Here is a 20,111-nt window from a genome sequence, read left to right as displayed (position 1 = left end):
TGGTACTGTTTATATATACACTAAGTGTACAAAACATTAGGATCACCTTAATATTGAGTTGCACCCCCCCCCCCCCCTCTTTGCCCTCAGGACAGACTCAATCCGTCAGGGCATGGACTCTACAAGGTGTCGAAAGCGTTCCACAGGGATGCTGGCCCATGTTGACTCTTAATGGACCCATAGTTGTATCAAGTTGGCTGGATGTCCTTTGGGTGGTGGACCATTCTTGATACACACAGGAAACTGTTGAGTGTGAAAAACCCAGCAGCATTGCAGTTCTTGACACACTCAAACCGGTGCGCCTGGCACCTACTACATAACCCGTTCAAAGGCGCTTATTTTGTCTTGTCCATTCACCCTCTGAATGGCACACGCACATAATCCATGTCTCAATTGTCTCAAGGCTTGCAACTCTTTCTTTAACCTGTCTCCTCCCCTTCATCTACACTGATTGAAGTGGATTCAACAAGTGACATCAATAAGGGATCATATCTTTCACCTGGATTCACCTGGTCCGTCTATGTCTGTAGCAGGTGTCCTTAATGTTTTGTCCACTCAGTGTATATACAAACACCTAAATGACATAGCTAACTCCCTCTCTCGTCTTTCCTTCTCTCACTTTCCTCTCCCTCTCTCCCTCCCTATTCACCCGCTCCATCTCTCCGTCTCCCAGAGATAATCCCAGTGTATGGCATGTCCAGCTACATTGGTAGAGAGGAGAGCTATAGCAAGCCCCAGCCTAAGAAGATAAAGGAGCAGAGACAGCTGGAGCGACAGAACAGGCTCAACTCTCCTCCCTCCTCCCTGTACAAGCCTCTGGGCTCCAGCCACAATGAATACAGGTCAGAGAATAGTCCTGGTGTTAGAGACTAGTTCAACTAGTTAGAGACTACAGATGTACTATCTTAATTTCAGCACTCCGTTGTCGCAGAGAACTTTCCTGCGCCAGCAAGAAATGCTAACTTGTCGCGTGTTCATGGTTTAATAAGGCTTCTAAAGTTTGTCATTTTCACTTTAAAATGTCAGACTTTATTTGCCCTAACGGAAAATGTGTCAACCGCTACAAAAATGTCCATTAATTATAATCCACATAATAATTCACATTTCCTGTTGCTGCAGGATCATTTTCCTGCTGTGAGAAACTGTACTTACAGTAATACGTAAACACTAGATACAATACTAGTTAGAGACTAGTTACAATACTAGTTAGAGACTAGTTACAATACTAGTTAGAGACTAGTTACAATACTAGTTAGAGCGTAGAGACTAGTTTCTTTCTCTACAAGTGTGAAAAGACTAGCCTTATAATTAGAGACAAGTTACAGACTAGTTAGTAGTTTAGACTAGTTACTGGTTTTACTAGTGATCAACTTGATCTACAAGTCTGAGATCTATAGCCATAATGCAGACGGGAGAGACACTATAGACAAGTTACAGACTTTCACCAGACATTATTTTCCTATGGAAGTTAGACTTTCACCAGACATTGTTTTCCTATGGAAGTTAGACTTTCACCAGACATTATTTTCCTATGGAAGTTAGACTTTCACCAGACATTATTTTCCTATGGAAGTTAGACTTTCACCAGACATTGTTTTCCTATGGAAGTTAGACTTTCACCAGACATTATTTTCCTATGGAAGTTAGACTTTCACCAGACATTGTTTTCCTATGGAAGTTAGACTTTCACCAGACATTATTTTCCTATGGAAGTTACAGACTTTCACCAGACATTATTTTCCTATGGAAGTTACAGACTTTCACCAGACATTGTTTTCCTATGGAAGTTACAGACTTTCACCAGACATTGTTTTCCTATGGAAGTGAGACTTTCACCAGACATTGTTTTCCTATGGAAGTTACAGACTTTCACCAGACATTGTTTTCCTATGGAAGTGAGACTTTCACCAGACATTGTTTTCCTATGGAAGTTACAGACTTTCACCAGACATTGTTTTCCTATGGAAGTTACAGACTTTCACCAGACATTGTTTTCCTATGGAAGTTACAGACTTTCACCAGACATTGTTTTCCTATGGAAGTTACAGACTTTCACCAGACATTGTTTTCCTATGGAAGTTACAGACTTTCACCAGACATTGTTTTCCTATGGAAGGATGAGGTTGTCTAAAACACATGCAAACTATTAGACTCTGTGTTTTAAGAGCATGTGTTGGGTCTATTGTCATTGTAAAGTCTACTGAGATGATTTCCATACAGTTTTTGTCAATAAAGTTTGGTTGTATTTGATTGGTTACAGCGGGAAGAGCCACATCCCTTCGCTAGGGTCGTTGGGGTCAATGGGCGGAGCTAACAGTCCAGGAGGGAAGAAGCCGGAACGACGACAACTACGGAGCAGCCCAAGGAGCAACGAGCCAGACACACACACACAATCACAGCAAGGTAAACACACGCACACACACACGCAGGCACACACGCACGCACGCACGCACGCACGCACGCACACACACACACACACACACACACACACACACACACACACACACACACACACACACACACACACACACACACACACACACACACACACAGATAAGTGAATACTCTTCCGATGTCTCTCTCTCTTTTCTTCTCAATGAAAGAGAGAAAAATATGAATGGTGCCTTACTGAGGTGGAGAGGAGAGGTGGAAAGGGAGGGAGGGGGGAGAGAAGGGGTTGTCTAGGTAACCACATAGCTGAATCTTTTCCGAGACCTATCGGTTTCTCCCTCTACAATACTGGCCTTGTCTGGGAGGGGGGGCAGGATCGGAGAGAGGAGAGGTAGTGAGGAGAGGAGTGGAGGTGAGGGGAGAGAGGGAAGAGGGGTGAGGTACAGTACATATCTGTTGAGTCCTGTTCTCCATGAAGGAACCCTTTGAGCTCTCTTTCAAACACACACATCTCTATCTCGCTGGCCTGTGTGCAGAGGTGGTGACAGACAGGCCTGCTGAGAGACACCAGAGTTAATCCCAAAGAAGCAGTTCAAACCACCTCTCAGACCCCCATTTCAGCTTTGGACCAGCCCGGCTGTACAGTCCGGGGGCAGGGGAATGTTCCATTGAGGCCAGGTGTAAGGGGTGTTTGTTGGGCTGGGTGGTGACATCATGGAAAGAGGGAGAGCCTGATGAGCTTTGACCAACTCAGTATCTTCACACACACACACACACACACACACACACACACACACACACACACACACACACACACACACACACACACACACACACACACACACACACACACACACACACACACACACACACACACACACACACACACACGTACAGTACATGTCAGTGTATGTCTAGGAGTATCTGTGTCTTTCTGATGGTCTAGCAGGGTCTCAGTCCTGGACTGGAGATCAGGCTGACTCGGCTACAACACACACACACACACACACCCCGTGACTGGGCTTCCTCTAAAACAATCAGAGCATGAGAGTGAAAGAGAGAGAGGGGGAGAAAAAGAGAAGAGTATGATAGAGGGACAGGGGAATTAAAAGTCAGAAAAGATCATATGAGAGCGATTGAAAAGCTCGGTGGTAGACTGAGTGGAGAGAAAGATAGTAGAGAGAGTGAGAGGGGGATGAGAGACAAAGGGAGAGAAAGAGAGATATAGAAAGGACTGAGAGAGAGAACATTCCATCTGTCTAATCTACTGCTTGGCCCTCTGCTTTCAACCATGAGTATCACACACACACACACACACACACACACACACACACACACACACACACACACACACACACACACACACACACACACACACACTGTCTGGAACACCAGACAGGGTTCACACTCACACACAAACACACACCCACGCTGCAGACTTTGCTCTGTGCCCTCCTGGACGTGTGTGTTTGTGTGTCTATTGGCTAATGTACTATAGTCCAGTAATGTGCTTGGCTACCAGTCAGTCAAGACAGTCAGTAAAGCCCACCGCTCTTCCTTAGAACTGAGCCGCTCTAAACACAATCAGATGTGCCTCTTTTCTCCATGATGGATCTACGTCAGCGGTGCAGTTTATCTGTAGAGAGCAGTGATTTCAGGAAACTGATGTCCCATGGTGGATCAATGCCAGCGTTGCAGTTTCTCAGTAGAGCTTAGATTTCAACTGAAACAGATGTGCCTTTGTCCGCCATGTTGGTTCTACGTCATCCTAACTGCAGCACCTTTCTGTAATTCTAGTGGTGCTTTCAAGATGACGTCAGTAGTCTTCAGGTCAGAAAGTTGGAGCCCTAGAAAGATGTCCAAGTTCCCGACTTGGTACTTGGTAGTAATTCCAAGTTGGATGACCATTTACCCAGAGTTCACAGCTGTGTTGAATGTACTGAATTCCGAAGTCAGAGATTTCTGAGTTCCGAGTTGTTTTGAACGCGGCATCATTTCTCTGTAGAGAGCAGTGATTTTAGGTAAATGACGTGGCCAGTCCATGTTGGTTATACTGTAGAATGTGTACTTTGAGGAGAGGAGGAAAGGGGGAGGAAAGGAGAGAGAAGGAGTGGAAAGAAAATAGACGTCCCCTGACACGTTTAAAACAAAAGACTTTGACGTAAGATGATGTCATCCCCAGAGAGCGAGAGAGAGCGAGAGAGAGCGAGAGAGAGCGAGAGAGCGAGAGAGAGAGAGAGAGAGAGAGAGAGAGAGAGAGAGAGAGAGAGAGAGAGAGGTAAGTGCTCGTTTAGTTCATTAACACATCCGACCCCTGACCTTAGCATGACTCAGGCCTTTTAAAATAAACCACGTTGTCATAGTGACTCTCCGTAAGTGTGTACGCTCTCCCACCCTCCATGGTTTTGCCTGTGTTCCTATGGTAATAGGTCTCCCCCACCCGCCCCACCCAAATAAGGGCCTGCTTGCCTGCCTGTCTGTGTCAGCTGGTTCAAGGAGTACAAGTCCAGTCTGACTCAGTCTTATTCTTACAAGTGTCTCTTACACACATCTACATAATGTTGGCTAGTGCAGAGCTGCATATCATCAGGCTATCATTACCATCTGATTTACAGTTGAAGTCGGAAGTTTACATACACCTTAGCCAAATACATTTAAACTCAGTTTTTCACAATTCCTGACATTTAATCCTAGTAAAAATTCCCTGTCTTAGGTCAGTTAGGATCACCACTTTATTTTAAGAATGTGAAATGTCAGAATAATAGCAGAGAGAATGATTTATTTCAGCTTTTATTTCTTTCATCACATTCCCAGTGGGTCAGAAGTTTACATACGCTCAATTAGTATTTGGTAGCATTGCCTATAAATTGTTTAACTTGGGTCAAACGTTTCAGGTAGCCTTCCCCAAGCTTCCCACAATAAGTTGGGTGAATTTTGGCCCACTCCTCCTGACAGAGCTGGTGTAACTGAGTCAGGTTTGTAGGACTCCTTGCTCGCACACGCTTTTTCAGTTCTGCCCACACATTTTCTATGGGATTGAGGTCAGGGCTTTGTGATGGCGACTCCAATACCTTGACTTTGTTGTCCTTAAGCCATTTTTCCACAACTTTGGAAGTATGCTTGGGGTCATTGTCCATTTGGAAGACCCGTTTGCGACCAAGCTTTAACTTCCTGACTGATGTCTTGAGATGTTGCTTCAATATATCCACATCATTTTCCTCCCTCATGATGCCATCTATTTTGTGAAGTGTACCAGTCCCTCCTGCAGCAAAGCACCCCCACAACATGATGCTGCCACCCCTGTGCTTCACGGTTGGGATGGTGTTCTTCGGCTTGCAAGCCTCCCCCTTTTTCCTCCAAACATAATGATGGTCATTATGGCCAAACAGTTCTATTTTTGTTTCATCAGACCAGAGGACATTTCTCCAAAAAGTACAATCTTTGTCCCCATGTGCATTTGCAAACTGTAGTCTGGCTTTTTTATGGCAGTTTTGGAGCAGTGGCTTCTTCCTTGCTGAGTGGCCTTTCAGGTTATGTCGATATAGGACTCGTTTTACTGTGGATATAGATACTTTTGTACCTGTTTCCTCCAGCATCTTCACAAGGTCCTTTGCTGTTGTTCTGGGATTGATTTGCACTTTTCGCACCAAAGTACGTTCATCTGTAGGAGACAGAACACATCTCCTTCCTGAGCGGGATGACAAATATATTTTCTGAGGTCTTGGCTGATTTCTTTTGATTTTCCCATGATGTCAAGCAAAGAGGCACTGAGTTGGAAGGTAGGCCTTTGAATACATCCATAGGTACACCTCCAATTGACTCAAATTATGTCAATTAGACTATCAGAAGCTTCTAAAGCCATTACATAATTTTCTTTGTGATACAGTGAAGTATAAGTGAAATAATCTGTCTGTAAACAATTGTTGGAAAAATTACTTGTGTCATGCACAAAGTAGATGTCCTAACCGACTTGCCAAAACTATAGTTTGTTAACAAGAAATTTGTGGAGTGGTTGAAAAACTAGTTTTAATGACTCCAATCTAAGGGTATATATATTTACGACTTCAACTGTAGATGAATTAATGATCTTCAGAACAGTGATATTAACACATTTCCTTGTTCACCTGGGTTGAAACTGTACTGCTACCATCTCAGAGTTCCCAACGCTTCAGCCAACACACACACACACACACACACACACACACACACACACACACACACACACACACACACACACACACACACACACACTGTTGCCTTCCAGGAAGAGCGGCAGAATTCCTGTGTCTCTTGGCACCTCAGACGTACATCTCTCCTCTATGAAGGTATGGTTGGACACACACACACACACACACACACACACACACACACACACACACACACACACACACACACACACACACACACACTGTTGCCTTCCAGGAAGAGCGGCAGAATTCCTGTGTCTCTTGGCACCTCAGACGTACATCTCTCCTCTATGAAGGTAACACACACACACACACACACACACACACACACACACACACACACACACACACACACACACACACACACTAATCCTCTCTGTAAACCATGGTCTCTGTCCATGAGAACTAAACTGTCAAACTAAACTACAAACCTTCTCAGACAGGTCTCAACAAGTGTGTGTGTGTGTGTGTGTGTGTGTGTGTGTGTGTGTGTGTGTGTGTGTGTGTGTGTGTGTGTGTGTGTGTGTGTGTGTGTGTGTGTGTGTGTGTGTGTGTGTGTGTGGTGCTAACAATTAGGGTTAGGGTTATGGGTTAGGGAAAATAGGATTTTGAATGGAAATACATTTGAGGTCCCCACAAGGATAGAAAAACGAGTGTGTGTTAAGGAGGCCAGCTGTTTAGCAGATGGAATGCTCACTATGCATAGATGAAAACGCTGTTGAACTCACCCTGCAGGCTTCTTTTTCTATCGCTCTGTTTCTTTTTCTCTCATTCTCCTTTTGCTCTCTTTATCTTATATCTCTCTCACCCTCTATCTCTACAGTGCTGTGAAATGGTATTTGCCCCCTTCAAAAAGAAAATCTACTTTTGCATATTTTTGATACTGAATAATATCAGATCTTCAACCAAAACCTAGTAGGGAACCTGAGTGAACAAATACATACTTATTTCATTTATTTCATAAACAGATTTATGCAAAAAGTTATGCTTGACCATTGGTGTAAGGTTCTTACTGTGGAATGCAGTGTTTGGTTTTCACCAGGCATAATGGGACCCATGTCATCCAAAAAGTTCTACAGGAGAATGTCAGGTCACCCGTCTGTGAGCGGAATCTGAAGCGCAGCTGGGTCATGCAGCAAGCCAATGATCCAAAACACACAATCAAGTCTACATGAAAATGGTTAAAAAGCTAAACATTTGAAGTTTTGGAAAGGACCAGTCAAAGTCCAGACCTAATCCCAAATGAGATGTTGTGGCAGGATTTGAAACAAGCAGTTTAAGCAGTTCTGCATGTAAGAGTGGGACAAAATTCCTCCACAGCGACGTGAAAGACTGATCAACAACTACAGGAAGCGTTTGGTAGCAGTCGCCGCTGCTAAAGGTGGTACAACCACTTATTGAGTGTGAGGGGGAAATTACTTTTTCACACGGGGGAATTGGTCGTTGCATAACTTTGTTAATTAAATAAAATAAGTATCCATTTTTTTTGTTATTTGTAAACTCAGGTTCCCTTGATCTAATATTAGCTTCTGGTTGAAGATCTGATAACATTCAGTATCAACAATATGCTAAAATCAGAAAGGGGGCTTTTTCATGGCACCGTACCTCTCTTTCTTTCTCTCTATATCTCCCTCTCTCCTCCGTTCCTTCAGTTCATTGTTTCTAGTTTGTAAAAGTATATTTTTTACACCATCTTAAATAAGCATGCCCCATTTAAAAATGTAGAACCAGGAACACTCCAGACCTGACTGCCTGATTTTTAAACAGAAATGTGCATCCTGTAGCACAATCTTCAAAAAGTGCTGGGACACTGTAAAGTCCATGGAGAATAAGAGCACCTCCTCCCAGCTGCCCACCACTGAGGCTAGGAAACTCTGTCACCACCGATAAATCCACTATAATTGAGAATTTCAATAAGCATTTTTCTACGGCTGGCCATGCTTTCCACCTGGCTACCCCTACCCCGGTCAACAGCCCTGCACCCCCCACAACAACTTACCCAAACCTCCCCCATTTCTCCTTCACCCAAATCCAGATAGCTGATGTTCTGAAAGAGTTGCAAAATCTGGACCCCTACAAATCAGCCGGGCTAGACAATCTGGACCCTCTTTTTCTAAAATTGTTGCAACCTCTATTACTAGCCTGTTCAACCTCTCTTTCGTATTGTCTGAGATCCCCAAAGATTGGAAAGCTGCCGCGGTCATCCCCCTCTTCAAAGGAGGAGACACTCTAGACCCAAACTGCTACAGACCTATATCCATCCTGCCCTGCCTTTCTAAGGTCTTTGAAAGCCAAGTTAACAAACAGATCACCGACCATTTTGAATCCCACCGTACCTTCTCCGCTATGCAATCTGGTTTCCGAGCTGGTCATGGGTGCACCTCAGCCACGCTCAAGGTCCTAAACGACATCATAACCGCCATTGATAAGAGACAACACTGTGCAGCCGTATTCATCGACCTGGCCAAGGTTTTCGACTCTGTCGATCACCATATTCTCATCGGCAGACTCAACAGCCTTGGTTTCTCAAATGACTGCCTCGCCTGGTTCACCAACTACTTCTCAGACAGAGTTCAGTGTGTCAAATCGGAGGGCCTGTTGTCCGGACCTCTGGCAGTCTCTATGGGGGTGTCACAGGGTTCAATTCTCGGGCCGACTCTTTTCTCTGTATACATCAATGATGTCGCTCTTGCTGGTGGTGATTCTCTGATCCACCTCTACGCAGACGACACCATTCTGTATACTTCTGGCCCTTCCTTGGTCACTGTGTTAACTAACCTCCAGACGAGCTTCAATGCCATACAACTCTCCTTCCGTGGCCTCCAACTGCTCTTAAATGCAAGTAAAACGAAATGCATGCTCTTCAGCCGATCGCTGCCCGCACCTGCCCGCCCGTCCAGCATCACTACTCTGGGCAGTTCTGACTTAGAATATGTGGACAATTACAAATACCTAGGTGTCTGGTTAGACTGTAAACTCTCCTTCCAGACTCACATGAAGCATCTCCAATCCAAAATTAAATCTAGAATTGGCTTCCTATTTCGCAACAAAGCATCCTTCACTCATGCTGCCAAACATACCCTCGTAAAACTGACCATCCTACCGATCCTTGACTTCGGCGATGTCAGTTACAAAATAGCCTCCAACACTCTACTCAGCAAATTGGATGCAGTCTATCACAGTGCCATCCGTTTTGTCACCAAAGCCCCATATACTACCCACCACTGCGACCTATATGCTCTCGTTGGCTGGCCCTTGCTTCATATTTGTCACCAAACCCACTGGCTCCAGGTCATCTAGAAGTCTGTTAGGTAAAGCCCCGCCTTATCTCAGCTCACTGGTCACCATAGCAGCACCCACCCGTAGCACGCGTTCCAGCAGGTATATCTCACTGATCACCCCCAAAGCCTATTCCTCTTTTGGCCGCCTTTCCTTCCAGTTCTCTGCTGCCAATGACTGGAACGAATTGCAAAAATCACTGAAGCTGGAGAGTCATATCTCCCTCACTACCTTTAAGCATCAGCTGTCAGAGCAGCTCACAGATCATTGCAACTGTACATAGCCCATCTGTAAATAGCCCATCCAAACTACCTCATCCCCATTTTGTTATTATTATTTTTTGCTCCTTTGCACCCCAGTATCTCTACTTGCACATTCATCTTCTATACATCTATCACTCCAGTGTTTAATTGCTAAATTGTAATTACTTCGCCACTACGGCCTATTTATTACCTTACTTCCCTTATCTTACCTCATTTGCACACACTGTATATAGATTTTTTTCTATTGTGTTATTGACTGTACGTTTGTTTATTCCATGTGTAACTCTGTGTTGTTGTTTGTGTCGCACTGCTTTGCTTTATCTTGGCCAGGTCGCAGTTGTAAATGAGAACTTGTTCTCAACTGGCCTACCTGGTTAAATAAAAAAATAAAAAAATACACCCAGACACACTTTGATATATATTCACCGTCTGACAAGCCCCTCCCCCTGCATCTGCTGCGCCTGCTGATGATGTCACAGAACTGGAACACCGTGATTGTGTAATCACCCTACACCCATTTTAGTCATTTAGCAGACGCTTTTATCCAGAGCGGTTTACAATTAGTGCATTAATCTTAAGATAGGTAGGTGAGACAACAACACGTTACGATCGTAAGTACAGTTACCCTCAACAAAGTCTCTCAGCAAAATCAGTGCTAGTGGGGAAAACTGAAGTGCCTTTATTTTATTCTAGGGGTGGGTGGGCCAAGAGACCAGAGGTGGAGGAATGGAGTGCTTGGGTTGGGGTGTAGGGTTTGAGCATAGCCTGAAGGTAGGGAGGGCCAGTTCCCCTTGCTGCTCAGTAGGCCAGCACCAGGGTCTTGAAGATGACCCCTCACATAAACCCTGTACTCCTCCTCTCTGCGTTCCTCACTTTTCTCTCCATCCTGATAAACATCCCTTCTTTTCTTCTCCTCCTCCACTCCTCTTCTGTGTTCTAATCCCTCTCTCTCTCTCTCTCTCTCTTTTTCTCTTTTTCTCTCTCTTTCTGGGTAATTTAGTAAACTCTGCTCTGATGGAGAAAGCAGCTCTGCTCCTGTCTGAAGCAACTCTGGTATAGGGATTACACACACACACACACACACACTACACACTCTGGGGAAAAACTTCCATTGCACACACACACACACACACACACACACACACACACACACACACACACACACACACACACACACACACACACACACACACACACACACACACACACACACACACACCCCAGCGCTAAACCCGACCCACTACTAAATCACCCCTAGACATGCTCTGCCACTGGACGTGTGTGTGTGTGTGTGTGTGAGACTGGAACCGGCCCCCTGTTTTATGAGCAGACAACAGAACAGAGGGCAGACCTAGGCAGTAATCCAGGTTGGGGTCTGTACATACTGTACATACTGTATATGACAGCTCAGCCTGCCCTCTGGTGGTGCTTAGCTGTAATTTCACCCTCTCACACAAGGGCAGAAACACACTAGTTTGTGGTAATGTTGTGTCTGTTCTCTCTCCTCAGATCACGACTCGGAGGCAAAGAGAGTTCAGGAAGTGCTCTCCGCCATCGACAAACCACAGGTCAGTCACACACATACACACACGCAGACACACACACACACACACACACACACTCGCAGACAAAGACATCTGTACCTAAAGGCTTCTTCCTCACAGAGCAGTATGTCCTTTGGAGCCCAGAACACCTGCAGTCCCCAACCTGACCACACAGGGGCAGTATTGTACCACCTCATCACACAGGGCTAGGGCTACAACGCTACCGGTAATTTGCCAAAGTTACCGGAATCTTCAGTAATTTTGGTAATTAACAGAAAATCTATGGCATTCAATCGAAACTTTGGTCATCTATACTAGAATAACTTTTTATATTCTTCATATATAGTATTAATTTGTTATATCTGTGCCCATATTATCCATGAGTTTCTAGTGGATAGACCATATAGTTCAAGAGAAAATCGGCTAATTAATGAATAAAAGCATCTAATCAACAATGGCATTATTTTCTACTACCTCTGCAACTCTTCCAACTATTGACTGTGTTCACAACTGTCAGTTTGATGCAAAAACATTGACAAAAACAAATATTGGACATAGTAAAATAAATGAAAGTGTGTTAAAAATATATAAAGGTTATTTCATGCTGAAACCCTCATATTAAACACCAATGGTATTCAATAAATTGATTGTTTATATTTAGGATAATGTTTTACAGCTTTGTCATTCTATTTTTTTATTTGAAAATCATCTTATTAAATTATTTCATATATTTTACTTGTGATAAGGCCACACAGAGGGGCAGAGGTACCCAAAAGGGGCACTAGATGTCTTGTGATAGATTATATCCAATCCAGTAATCCATAAAAGTTTCTATACCCTCCCTTTGCAAACCTACACAGGACTCTACAAGACCCTACAATGGATCTTCTGAACAGTATTCTTAAGGAACACTCTAGAAGTATGAGAGAGAGAGAGACTTTCAGCTTATCTTCTAGAGGCTTCTAGAGGGAGAGGTCATATGAGACCGTCTTCAGTGTGTGTCTCTGGGATGTGGTTTGTCCCCAGGGCAGATTGGGTATTCAGTGGGTGTGGTTTGTCCCCAGGGTAGATGGGGTATTCAGTGGATCTTGTTTGTCCCCAGGGCAGATTGGGTATTCAGTGGATGTGGTTTGTCCCCAGGGTAGATGGGGTATTCAGTGGATGGGGTTTGTCCCCAGGGCAGATTGGATATTCAGTGGATGTGGTTTGTCCCCAGGGCAGATTGGGTATTCAGTGGATGTTGTTTGTCCCCAGGGTAGATGGGGTATTCAGTGGATGTGGTTTGTCCCCAGGGCAGATTGGGTATTAAATGGATGTGTTTTGTCCCCAGGGTAGATTGGGTATTCAGTGGATGTGGTTTGTCCCCAGGGCAGATTGGGTATTCAGTGGATGTGGTTTGTCCCCAGGGTAGATTGGGTATTCAGTGGGTGTGATTTGTCCCCAGGGTAGATGGGGTATTCAGTGGAGGTGGTTTGTCCCCAGGGTAGATTGGGTATTCAGTGGATGTTGTTTGTCCCCAGGGTAGATGGGGTATTCAGTGGATGTTGTTTGTCCCCAGGGCAGATTGGGTATTCAGTGGATGTGGTTTGTCCCCAGGGCAGATTGGGTATTCAGTGGGTGTGGTTTGTCTCCAGGGCAGATTGGATTTTCAGTAGATGTGGTTTGTCCCCAGGGCAGATTGGGTATTCAGTGGGTGTGGTTTGTCCCCAGGGCAGATTTGGTATTCAGTGGATGTGGTTTGTCCCCAGGGCAGATTGGGTATTCAGTGGGTGTGGTTTGTCCCCAGGGCAGATTGGGTATTCAGTGGATGTGGTTTGTCCCCAGGGTAGATTGGGTATTCAGTGGATGTGGTTTGTCCCCAGGGCAGATTGGGTATTCAGTGGGTGTGGTTTGTCCCCAGGGCAGATTGGATATTCAGTGGGTGTGGTTTGTCCCCAGGGTAGATTGGATATTCAGTGGATGTGGTTTGTCCCCAGGGCAGATTGGGTATTCAGTGGGTGTGGTTTGTCTCCAGGGCAGATTGGATTTTCAGTGGGTGTGGTTTGTCCCCAGGGTAGATTGGATATTCAGTGGATGTGGTTTGTCCCCAGGGCAGATTGGGTATTCAGTGGGTGTGGTTTGTCTCCAGGGCAGATTGGATTTTCAGTGGGTGTGGTTTGTCTCCAGGGCAGATTGGATATTCAGTGGGTGTGGTTTGTCCCCAGGGTAGATTGGATATTCAGTGGATGTGGTTTGTCCCCAGGGCAGATTGGATATTCAGTGGGTGTGGTTTGTCCCCAGGGCAGATTGGGTATTCAGTGGGTGTGGTTTGTCCCCAGGGCAGATTTGGTATTTAGTGGATGTGGTTTGTCCCCAGGGCAAATTGGGTATTCAGGGGATGTGGCTTGTCCCCGGGGCAGATTGGGTATTCAGTGGGTGTGCTTTATCCCCAGGGCAGATTGGGTATTCAGTGTGTGTGGTTTGTCTCCAGGGCAGATTGGGTATTCAGTGTGTGTGGTTTGTCTCCAGGGCAGATTGGGTACTCAGTGGGTGTGCTTTGTTCCCAGGGCAGATTGGATATTCAGTGGGTGTGCTTTATCCCCAGGGCAGATTGGGTATTCAGTGGGTGTGCTTTGTCTCCAGGGCAGATTGGGTATTCAGTGGATGTGGTTTGTCTCCAGGGCAGATTGAGTATTCAGTGGGTGTGCTTTGTTCCCAGGGCAGATTGGATATTCAGTGGGTGTGCTTTATCCCCAGGGCAGATTGGGTATTCAGTGTGTGTGGTTTGTCTCCAGGGCAGATTGGGTATTCAGTGGGTGTGTTTTATCCCCAGGGCAGATTGGGTATTCAGTGGGTGTGGTTTGTCCCCAGGGCAGATAAGGTATTTAGTGGATGTGGTTTGTCCCCAGGGCAGATTGGGTATTCAGTGGGTGTGGTTTGTCCCCAGGGCAGATTGGATATTCAGTGGGTGTGGTTTGTCCCCAGGGTAGATTGGATATTCAGTGGATGTGGTTTGTCCCCAGGGCAGATTGGGTATTCAGTGGGTGTGGTTTGTCTCCAGGGCAGATTGGATTTTCAGTGGGTGTGGTTTGTCTCCAGGGCAGATTGGATATTCAGTGGGTGTGGTTTGTCCCCAGGGTAGATTGGATATTCAGTGGATGTGGTTTGTCCCCAGGGCAGATTGGATATTCAGTGGATGTGGTTTGTCCCCAGGGCAGATTGGGTATTCAGTGGGTGTGGTTTGTCCCCAGGGCAGATTTGGTATTCAGTGGATGTGGTTTGTCCCCAGGGCAAATTGGGTATTCAGGGGATGTGGCTTGTCCCCGGGGCAGATTGGGTATTCAGTGGGTGTGCTTTATCCCCAGGGCAGATTGGGTATTCAGTGTGTGTGGTTTGTCTCCAGGGCAGATTGGGTATTCAGTGTGTGTGGTTTGTCTCCAGGGCAGATTGGGTACTCAGTGGGTGTGCTTTGTTCCCAGGGCAGATTGGATATTCAGTGGGTGTGGTTTGTCCCCAGGGCAGATTGGGTATTCAGTGGGTGTGCTTTGTCCCCAGGGCAGATTGGGTATTCAGTGGATGTGGTTTGTCTCCAGGGCAGATTGGGTATTCAGTGGGTGTGCTTTGTCCCCAGGGCAGATTGAGTATTCAGTGGGTGTGCTTTATCCCCAGGGCAGATTGGGTATTCAGTGTGATGTGGTTTGTCTCCAGGGCAGATTGGGTATTCAGTGGGATGTGTTTTGTCCCCAGGGCAGATTGGAGTATTCAGTGGGTGTGGTTTGTCTCCAGGGCAGATTGGGTATTCAGGGGATGTGTTTTGTCCCCAGGGCAGATTGAGTATTCAGTGGGTGTGGTTTGTCTCCAGGGCAGATTGGGTATTCAGTGGGATGTGTTTTGTCCCCAGGGCAGATTGAGTATTCAGTGGGTGTGCTTTATCCCCAGGGCAGATTGGGTATTCAGTGTGATGTGGTTTGTCTCCAGGGCAGATTGGGTATTCAGTGGGATGTGTTTTGTCCCCAGGGCAGATTGGGTATTCAGTGGGTGTGCTTTGTTCCCAGGGCAGATTGGATATTCAGTGGGTGTGGTTTGTCCCCAGGGCAGATTGGGTATTCAGGGGATGTGGTTTTGTCCCCAGGGCAGATTGAGTATTCAGTGGGTGTGCTTTATCCCCAGGGCAGATTGGGTATTCAGTGTGATGTGGTTTGTCTCCAGGGCAGATTGGGTATTCAGGGGATGTGTTTTGTCCCCAGGGCAGATTGGGTATTCAGTGGGTGTGCTTTGTCTCCCAGGGCAGATTGGATATTCAGTGGGTGTGGTTTGTCTCCAGGGCAGATTGGGTATTCAGTGGGTGTGGTTTGTCTCCAGGGCAGATTGGGTATTCAGTGGGTGTGCTTTGTTCCCAGGGCAGATTGGGTATTCAGTGGGTGTGGTTTGTCCCCAGGGCAGATTGGGTATTCAGTGGATGTGGTTTGTCTCCAGGGCAGATTGGGTATTCAGTGGGTGTGGTTTGTCTCCAGGGCAGATTGGGTATTCAGTGGGTGTGCTTTGTTCCCAGGGCAGATTGGATATTCAGTGGGTGTGGTTTGTCCCCAGGGCAGATTGGGTATTCAGTGGGTGTGCTTTGTCCCCAGGGCAGATTGGGTATTCAGTGTGATGTGGTTTGTCTCCAGGGCAGATTGGGTATTCAGTGGGATGTGCTTTGTTCCCAGGGCAGATTGGGTATTCAGTGTGATGTGGTTTGTCTCCAGGGCAGATTGGGTATTCAGTGGGTGTGCTTTGTTCCCAGGGCAGATTGGATATTCAGTGGGTGTGGTTTGTCCCCAGGGCAGATTGGGTATTCAGTGGGTGTGCTTTGTCCCCAGGGCAGATTGGGTATTCAGTGTGATGTGGTTTGTCTCCAGGGCAGATTGGGTATTCAGGGGATGTGTTTTGTCCCCAGGGCAGATTGGGTATTCAGTGGGTGTGCTTTGTTCCCAGGGCAGATTGGATATTCAGTGGGTGTGGTTTGTCCCCAGGGCAGATTGGGTATTCAGTGGGTGTGCTTTGTCCCCAGGGCAGATTGGGTATTCAGTGGGTGTGGTTTGTCTCCAGGGCAGATTGGGTACTCAGTGGGTGTGCTATGTTCCTAGGGCAGATTGGATATTCAGTGGGTGTGGTTTGTTCCCAGGGCAGATTGGGTATTCAGGGGATGTGGTTTGTTCCCAGGGCAGATTGGGTATTCAGGGGATGTGGTTTGTCTCCAGGGCAGATTGGGTATTCAGTGGGATGTGTTTTGTCCCCAGGGCAGATTGGGTATTCAGTGGGTGTGGTTTGTCCCCAGGGCAGATTGGGTATTCAGTGGGTGTGGTTTGTCCCCAGGGCAGATTGGGTATTCAGTGGGTGTGGTTTGTCCCCAGGGCAGATTGGGTATTTAGTGGATGTGGTTTTTCTCCAGGGCAGATTGGGTATTCAGTGGGTGTGCTTTGTCCCCAGGGCAGATTGGGTATTCAGTGGATGTGGTTTGTCTCCAGGGCAGATTGGGTATTCAGTGGGTGTGGTTTGTCCCCAGGGCAGATTGGGTATTCAGTGTGTGTGGTTTGTCTCCAGGGCAGATTGGGTATTCAGTGGGTGTGCTTTGTCCCCAGGGCAGATTGGGTATTCAGTGTGTGTGGTTTGTCTCCAGGGCAGATTGGGTATTCAGTGGGTGTGGTTTGTCCCCAGGGCAGATTGGGTATTCAGTGGATGTGGTTTGTCCCCAGGGCAGATTGGGTATTCAGGGGATGTGGATTGTCCCCAGGGCAGATTGGGTATTCAGTGGATGTGGTTTGTCCCCAGGGTAGATTGGGTATTCAGTGGGTGTGATTTGTCCCCAGGGTAGATGGGGTATTCAGTGGAGGTGGTTTGTCCCCAGGGTAGATTGGGTATTCAGTGGATGTTGTTTGTCCCCAGGGTAGATGGGGTATTCAGTGGATGTTGTTTGTCCCCAGGGCAGATTGGGTATTCAGTGGATGTGGTTTGTCCCCGGGGCAGATTGGGTATTCAGTGGGTGTGGTTTGTCTCCAGGGCAGATTGGGTATTCAGTGGGTGTGCTTTGTCCCCAGGGCAGATTGGATATTCAGTGGGTGTGGTTTGTCCCCAGGGCAGATTGGATATTCAGTGGATGTGCTTTGTCCCCAGGGCAGATTGGATATTCAGTGGGTGTGGTTTGTCCCCAGGGCAGATTGGATATTCAGTGGATGTGGTTTGTCCCCAGGGCAGATTGGGTATTCAGTGGGTGTGGTTTGTCTCCAGGGCAGATTGGGTATTCAGTGGGTGTGGTTTGTCTCCAGGGCAGATTGGATATTCAGTGGGTGTGGTTTGTCCCCAGGGTAGATTGGATATTCAGTGGATGTGGTTTGTCCCCAGGGCAGATTGGGTATTCAGTGGGTGTGGTTTGTCTCCAGGGCAGATTGGATTTTCAGTGGGTGTGGTTTGTCCCCAGGGTAGATTGGATATTCAGTGGATGTGGTTTGTCCCCAGGGCAGATTGGGTATTCAGTGGGTGTGGTTTGTCTCCAGGGCAGATTGGATTTTCAGTGGGTGTGGTTTGTCTCCAGGGCAGATTGGATATTCAGTGGGTGTGGTTTGTCCCCAGGGTAGATTGGATATTCAGTGGATGTGGTTTGTCCCCAGGGCAGATTGGATATTCAGTGGATGTGGTTTGTCCCCAGGGCAGATTGGGTATTCAGTGGGTGTGGTTTGTCCCCAGGGCAGATTTGGTATTCAGTGGATGTGGTTTGTCCCCAGGGCAAATTGGGTATTCAGGGGATGTGGCTTGTCCCCGGGGCAGATTGGGTATTCAGTGGGTGTGCTTTATCCCCAGGGCAGATTGGGTATTCAGTGTGTGTGGTTTGTCTCCAGGGCAGATTGGGTATTCAGTGTGTGTGGTTTGTCTCCAGGGCAGATTGGGTACTCAGTGGGTGTGCTTTGTTCCCAGGGCAGATTGGATATTCAGTGGGTGTGGTTTGTCCCCAGGGCAGATTGGGTATTCAGTGGGTGTGCTTTGTCCCCAGGGCAGATTGGGTATTCAGTGGATGTGGTTTGTCTCCAGGGCAGATTGGGTATTCAGTGGGTGTGCTTTGTCCCCAGGGCAGATTGAGTATTCAGTGGGTGTGCTTTATCCCCAGGGCAGATTGGGTATTCAGTGTGTGTGGTTTGTCTCCAGGGCAGATTGGGTATTCAGGGGATGTGTTTTGTCCCCAGGGCAGATTGGATATTCAGTGGGTGTGGTTTGTCCCCAGGGTAGATTGGATATTCAGTGGATGTGGTTTGTCCCCAGGGCAGATTGGGTATTCAGTGGGTGTGGTTTGTCTCCAGGGCAGATTGGATTTTCAGTGGGTGTGGTTTGTCCCCAGGGTAGATTGGATATTCAGTGGATGTGGTTTGTCCCCAGGGCAGATTGGGTATTCAGTGGGTGTGGTTTGTCTCCAGGGCAGATTGGATTTTCAGTGGGTGTGGTTTGTCTCCAGGGCAGATTGGATATTCAGTGGGTGTGGTTTGTCCCCAGGGTAGATTGGATATTCAGTGGATGTGGTTTGTCCCCAGGGCAGATTGGATATTCAGTGGATGTGGTTTGTCCCCAGGGCAGATTGGGTATTCAGTGGGTGTGGTTTGTCCCCAGGGCAGATTTGGTATTCAGTGGATGTGGTTTGTCCCCAGGGCAAATTGGGTATTCAGGGGATGTGGCTTGTCCCCGGGGCAGATTGGGTATTCAGTGGGTGTGCTTTATCCCCAGGGCAGATTGGGTATTCAGTGGGTGTGGTTTGTCTCCAGGGCAGATTGGGTATTCAGTGTGTGTGGTTTGTCTCCAGGGCAGATTGGGTACTCAGTGGGTGTGCTTTGTTCCCAGGGCAGATTGGATATTCAGTGGGTGTGGTTTGTCCCCAGGGCAGATTGGGTATTCAGTGGGTGTGCTTTGTCCCCAGGGCAGATTGGGTATTCAGTGGATGTGGTTTGTCTCCAGGGCAGATTGGGTATTCAGTGGGTGTGCTTTGTCCCCAGGGCAGATTGAGTATTCAGTGGGTGTGCTTTATCCCCAGGGCAGATTGGGTATTCAGTGTGTGTGGTTTGTCTCCAGGGCAGATTGGGTATTCAGGGGATGTGTTTTGTCCCCAGGGCAGATTGAGTATTCAGTGGGTGTGGTTTGTCTCCAGGGCAGATTGGGTATTCAGGGGATGTGTTTTGTCCCCAGGGCAGATTGAGTATTCAGTGGGTGTGGCTTGTCTCCAGGGCAGATTGGGTATTCAGGGGATGTGTTTTGTCCCCAGGGCAGATTGAGTATTCAGTGGGTGTGCTTTATCCCCAGGGCAGATTGGGTATTCAGTGTGTGTGGTTTGTCTCCAGGGCAGATTGGGTATTCAGGGGATGTGTTTTGTCCCCAGGGCAGATTGGGTATTCAGTGGGTGTGCTTTGTTCCCAGGGCAGATTGGATATTCAGTGGGTGTGGTTTGTCCC

The 20,111-nt window shown here is 47.0% G+C and overlaps 1 protein-coding gene across 3 annotated transcripts in view; it reads left to right on the top strand.

Annotated features, from left to right (window-relative positions):
- The window catches only part of LOC139532353 (fibronectin type III domain-containing protein 3B-like), a 121,427-nt gene that overhangs the window by 60,695 nt on the left and 40,621 nt on the right, over positions 1-20,111 (top strand). For all 3 annotated transcript variants that reach the window (XM_071329820.1, XM_071329821.1, XM_071329819.1), the window contains 3 exons: positions 674-842; positions 2,261-2,403; positions 11,630-11,688. In XM_071329820.1, coding sequence (XP_071185921.1) covers positions 674-842; positions 2,261-2,403; positions 11,630-11,688 — 371 coding nt within the window. The remainder of the gene's footprint in view (positions 1-673; positions 843-2,260; positions 2,404-11,629; positions 11,689-20,111) is intronic.

This window comes from Salvelinus alpinus, chromosome 10, assembly GCF_045679555.1.
Source record: "Salvelinus alpinus chromosome 10, SLU_Salpinus.1, whole genome shotgun sequence".
In the NCBI taxonomy this organism is placed as follows: Eukaryota; Metazoa; Chordata; class Actinopteri; order Salmoniformes; family Salmonidae; genus Salvelinus; species Salvelinus alpinus.
The sequence above is the reverse complement of the archived record's forward strand: the minus strand, read 5'-3'. Positions and strand labels throughout refer to the sequence as shown.